This window comes from Carcharhinus amblyrhynchos, chromosome 4, assembly GCF_965287045.1.
Source record: "Carcharhinus amblyrhynchos chromosome 4, sCarAmb.v2.hapA, whole genome shotgun sequence".
NCBI lineage: Eukaryota > Metazoa > Chordata > Chondrichthyes > Carcharhiniformes > Carcharhinidae > Carcharhinus > Carcharhinus amblyrhynchos.
This window is the reverse complement of record NC_137327.1, coordinates 78,423,371-78,429,309: the sequence shown is the minus strand read 5'-3', so window position 1 is coordinate 78,429,309 and position 5,939 is coordinate 78,423,371. Positions and strand designations below refer to the sequence as shown.

Sequence of the window (5,939 nt, the reverse complement as noted above, 5' to 3'; positions counted from 1 at the left end):
GCTCGATAAAGGGACATTTCTGCCCCCGTTCCTTTAAAGAGAAGCCTGCGGGACACGTCTTTGAAAAATACATTTTCATTGGAGGAATTATGTCTCCGTCTGCAAAGGGAGCGGGGGGGAGGTGGGGAACATCGCTATCCGCAAAACTAGTCTACAACCTTATTGACATTAATAGTGGTAATTGAGTGTGTGTTATTGAGATTGATTGTCCACTTAGACCAGCCCAGATTGTTTGTCCCCACATGCAGGCTTTATTTAATACATGGTTTGTCTGTGCTCTCTAACACTACGAGGGATATAGGGTCCGGGCTTGGAGAGCGGTGTCTCTCGCCGAATGGCTCCCAGGCTGGGCGAAAGGCTCCAGGAAACATTCCAGCAAAGAGCAAGGGAGTGAACACGGGTTAAACCGCAAAGGGGAAAAGTAGCCGGCTTTCACCGTGAACCATCATAGCATTTCCTCCCTCCGGTCCTGTATTCGAGTTTGATAACTTCTATTACATTAAAAAAAACACACACACACCAATTCACAGTAATGGACTGCGAAGGAGCTTGATAAACAATGTCCCTTTAATCCGGACTGTCGAATTTTATGCAGCATCCTATGTGCTGCACATATTTATCTTTAAGAAAGGGAAGCAGGCAGACAGACAGACGGACACACACACACACACACACACACACAGATACTGGATGAGTGTGAGTTGAATCTCCTGTATTGTGTGCGGGAGCTATTCTTGGAGATGATGTATTTGGTACCTGACTGGTTTCAATGACCTTGGGAGGTGTCTTCAGAGGATGGGCGTCTGGTTAGAAATCTTGTGAATGAAAGCGGGTGTTTCATTAATGTGTGTGTGTACGTGAGAGAGAGAGAGAGATCTGTTTGTGATTCTCCTCACACAGTCTGTGATTCAGTCAGGGTGCTGATCACAGTAAGTGTACATTTTTGACGTCAGAGCTGAGATTGATCACTACCCCAGGGGGACATCGCATTAACCGCATTCCATTCACCAAAAGGCAACGTCTGATTAGCAATGCCAGCCACAGAATAAACCTACAATCCCGGAGCAAAGATCCTCAGATCGGAGTGAAAACCCAGGCTAGCAGCAGCGAGGAAGGAGCTACGAGATCCGGTAAGACTCTTTGGTCCAGTTACTACCCTTGTTACATTGCTGCTAATATTGTGCTGCCCGCGGGAAGCTAAAGAGAGGGAGAGGTGTAGCATTTCAAACGGCATAGCATTAGATTTCATCAACTCAGTGTCCATCCTCAGGTTACATGAAGGCAAGGACATTATTAATATTGTGATTTACGATTCAATCCTTTACAGTATAGATATTAGCAAACCCTACCAGTTCTCCCTTCAGAATCAAGTGCTTATATTTATAATAAATTTATATTTATTATAAAATTATGGTGATCCGTACACACATCTAGCAATACTTTAGTGATATGCTATCCATACAATAGTGCAATATCTGGATAAACTAGGTAAGAGGCTATTCATTTGTCGGTTGAATTGAATTTTTGTTCTCTGGGTTTGAGGGTATGGTGTTCGCTCTTCAATCTGTTGACTAAACCTGTATTTGTCTATGCGACCATTTAGTTAAAAGCAGGATGATTTCGTTATTTTAACCCTCTTTTCCACGATGCAGTGAATCAGGTTGATAATGAAAGGAGATCTACCCCATTGCTGCTGCAGTGAGTATTTCTGAGTAAGTCCCAACCAGTTGTTATGTCATTGTGAATTCTTGGTGTGGGAAAACTGTCAACAAATGTTTACCACTCGGTCCCTAACCCGCCGCACCGAGTGTTTACGAAGGAGTGAGTGTAACTGGAATGTTTTGTTCCTTTTCGCCTTTTGAAATCTCTGCTTTCTTCCTGTCCACCCGCCAGGTAATGCTGTCCATGCCTCCAGTTATGAATCATCAGGCCCGCAACAGCTCAAAGCACTCCCTCAACTGGCTTCCCCCGGACAACAGCAACTCCTCGGTCACAACCTCCGACCTACCCACGGAGACAGTCAGCCCCTGGGACATCGCCCTATGTGTGGTGGGGACAGTTATCTCCTGTGAGAATGCTATCGTGGTGGCTGTCATTTTCTACACGCCGACTCTCAGGACTCCAATGTTCATCCTGATCGGGAGTTTGGCTTTGGCTGACCTGCTGGGAGGCTTGGGCTTGATCCTCAATTTTATTTTCCTCTATTTGCTGAACTTCGAGGCCGCTCGCCTGGTCTCGGCTGCGCTCCTCATCGCCTCCTTCTCGGCGTCGATCTGCAATTTGTTGGCCATCACCATGGACCGGTACTTGTCTCTGTACAACGCCCTGACATATCACACCGAGAGAACGACCACTTTCACCTACCTGACGCTGCTGGCTATCTGGCTCACATGCATCAGTCTGGGATCGCTGCCCATCGTGGGTTGGAACTGTCTGGAGGACGAGATGTCCTGCAGCGTTGTCAAACCCATCACCAAAAACAATGCCGCCGTCCTCTCCGTCACTTTCCTGCTGATCTTCGCCCTCATGTTGCAGCTTTACGTTCAAATCTGCAAAATCGCCTTCAGGCACGCTCAGCAGATTGCCATCCAGTACCACTTTGTGGCCACCTCCAACACCTCCACCAGAAAAGGCATCTCCACTTTATCTGTCATCCTGGGCACCTTCGCTGCCTGCTGGGTCCCTTTTGCACTCTACTGCCTGATCGCAGACTCCAGTTACCCACTGATCTACACCTATGTCACCGTCCTGCCAGCAACTTGCAACTCAGTCATTAATCCCATCATTTATGCCTACCGGAACCCTGACATCCAGAAGTCGCTCTGGGTGGCTTGCTGTGGCTGTATCCCATCTAATTTCTCATTCAGACCAAGGTCGTCCAGCGACGTATAGTGTATTCTGTCTCGTGGGATTTTATTTAAAAGAAAAAAATATTATTTGTAATTTTTATTTTTTTACTGAATTGCCCGCTATCTGAAGCATTTTCATTGAAGGGAAAGCGTATTTTTTGAGAGCTGCTTTGTCTCACATCAGGTAGATTCACATTATCTGCGCCCCCAGCGGTTCTCCCCAGAATCAAGGTCATAAACTCCATTCCGACACAGCCAAAGCTGCAGTGTATCGAAGGGGGATGGGATAAATGCGAATTTTTGTACGCGTGAAGATGTATCAAGAGAAAGTTCCCCGAGTGAGGGAAGAGTGTTATTTTTTTCCAAAAGATGTGGAACTTAAAAAGATACGGGCGAAATCCCGGACATGGCAGATGTCGGGATGTTGCAATGATCAATTTGGGCATCGCTAGTTCTCCGGCAACTTTCCTCCAGTTTTAAGCACTATTCAAATATGATGCACTTTAAGCTGCCGGAGTAGAGTCCAGTGTTTTAAAACGCCTTTAAAGGTTATCTACTGTAATAATAAAATGTTTTATTTATGTAACATCTATTTGACAATCTATCAAACATTTGTCTAGATCTATCCTTTATTATTAGTTGAACGTTCTGACGAAATTTGAACTGTGAGTGAATCTTTTTTTTGTTTAATTCTACACTGCGGATTTCGATACGTATATTGTGCATTACTGGGCAGGATATTGTTAGCGCGTCAGAATGATTTGTTTGTATTTGCCAGTTGATCCTTGGATGTGATGTGAACAGCAGCGATGAACGATACACTTGTGTTGTTCTGCGCCAGCATAAGCTTTAATTTAAAAGCACATTTTGGCCCTTTACTGTGGCTGATTTCACGTGGTGTTTATTTGGAGCACATCTCTATTTTTTTCCACACAGGTACCAATACTTCAGATTGTGAGTTATAATATCGCACTGTATTTTAGCCGAACCCCATGCTAACTGGCCACACTCACAGCTAGGGTGGGCAAGACTGACTGGAATAAAATCCAGTGAAGATTTAAGAATGAATAACATACTGCAAAAAGTCAATCACATCTAATGTCATTTGATTACTATCCCCCCACCCCCTCCCAGGAAATATCCTGAGGGCGATCCTTTCCCGGGAGTTACCGTGCACTTTGGTAAGCTGTCTCTCTCGTGTCTGAGACAATAGTAACAGCACCTTTACTAATATCTGTCCCAGTCTTAATGAAGTGTTGGATGCTCAAGCTGCCGATGGGTTAGAAACGGTGCGAACAGATTTATGTTTCCTACCCCCCTCCCCCCACCTTCCCCACATCCATCCTTAAAATTGCACTTTATCAAAACGAGAGTGTTTTTCTGGTGTGAAAATAATTGCCATTTCCTGCACTTGTCAAATGTCTGATAGCCTATTTATCTGCTGAGATTGATTTATTTTGATATGGTTACCTATCGTTGTAAATGACAGACCGACCTTTTTTTTGCAAAAGGGTAAATTGGATGAAAATAAACAGTATTTTGGGAATCAGCCTTTTGTTTCTGTTTGCTCTCTTCGCTCCTTTCCAATGGCTGGGCTTGTCTGCATGGTCGGAGTCTGCGCGTTGACTCGCTGCTAACGACCTGCAATGCTGATATATAGCTCGACTCAACCCCCCAGAGCCTCAAATAGTTCTTCACATCAGCCCGCACCTCTTCTCATTCCCATGTCGTCCTTCCCAGACCTTGCAAGGCGGATCGGTGAATAAATAGCAGCAGGCTGGTAGGAGAAAGCACATCTGTTTAGCGTAGCAGGGATATATATATAGGAATGGGGAATTTTGCGCAGTCAGTTCTGAATTGATAAATACTCCTATTTGAAGACACACACTCTACCATTCCGTAACGTTCCCCCCCCCCATACACTGACGTCAATTAAACCAGAGGACCAGGCGTCTTTGCAAACGTATGCAGACTGCAGATCAGATGTGAAGCTACATCAGTGAGCCGGCTACCTGCACCGCTGTTGTGCTGGTCCACATCCCCTGTGTCTGCTCCTGGACCACTCATAATACGATCCACCACCACCCCCACCCACTCCTCCCAGTGCTCCCTCCGCCCTCCTCTCCTCCCTCATTGATTCAGTGCCCACCGCTAACCTCCTGCCCTCAAGTCCATTTCCAGTTCGATGCCTGTGTGGTCTGTTTCACATTTCTCCTTGTGGCTGCTGTGATTTACACCCCAGCAAAGGGAAGATGAACCATGGAATGGTTATGTTAAGGATATTGCGGCTTGCCATTCATGTCATTACTCTTAACGAACGCCAAGCGAACTTTATGTCAATTTATAGTGGCGAAGGAACCAACTTCTGTTCCGCAAACAGGGTGTTTGCCAACCCATTTTCAGTTAGCCAACACCTCCTGAAATGCGACATTCTCCATAGAAACAAGTCATTTGGCAACGCGTGAAGAATTTTAATACGTGTGATTTAATGGCAAAGAAACTGTCTCCAAATCAACATATTACCAATTATAAATGTGAATTGTATGTCCCTGCACTCTTATTGTAATTGCTATACTGAAAGCCAATCTCAGGGCTAATGGCAGATAGCGGGAACTGTCCTCCCATTCCAGGTCACAGAGGAAGAATATATACTCCCCCTGGTCGTTATTCATTGATCCTTCTGTGTGTGTGTGACTGGGGAGGTAGGGGGGAATGAGAGAGAATGATTGAAAAGAGGTACTGGTTGACCACTTGGTCAATACTCATTGTGTAACTGTACTCAAGACAATATGGATACATTAAATAAGGCTAGCTAACTTGTACAGAACTGAATCCAAATGAAAAATCAATATTTTCATGAAGGAAAATTGTAGAATGCATGAGGGATCCAAGCTTACACTACTTAGCCCATTTTCTACATTTTAAATAAAAGTAAAATATTTGACAAAATAATACTTTTCCACATTAGCACCAATTGATACTTTTGTATGGGTCTGACAGTGCTTCGGGCTTTTTAAATCATTATCCTACATTGAAAAACAAATAAAATCTGGATTCTTCAATAACAAATTAGGGACACAAAACTGCAGC

The 5,939-nt window shown here is 44.5% G+C and overlaps 1 protein-coding gene across 1 annotated transcript; it reads left to right on the top strand.

Moving 5' to 3' along the window:
- The first annotated feature begins 1,037 nt into the window (after positions 1 to 1,037).
- On the top strand, positions 1,038 to 4,366 carry LOC145342647 (G-protein coupled receptor 12-like). Its single transcript, XM_080188194.1, has 2 exons — positions 1,038 to 1,130; positions 1,894 to 4,366. Exon 2 carries the CDS (start codon positions 1,897 to 1,899, stop codon positions 2,890 to 2,892), a length of 996 nt encoding a protein of 331 aa, XP_080044320.1. The 5' UTR covers positions 1,038 to 1,130; positions 1,894 to 1,896; the 3' UTR covers positions 2,893 to 4,366.
- The last annotated feature ends 1,573 nt before the right edge of the window (positions 4,367 to 5,939 follow it).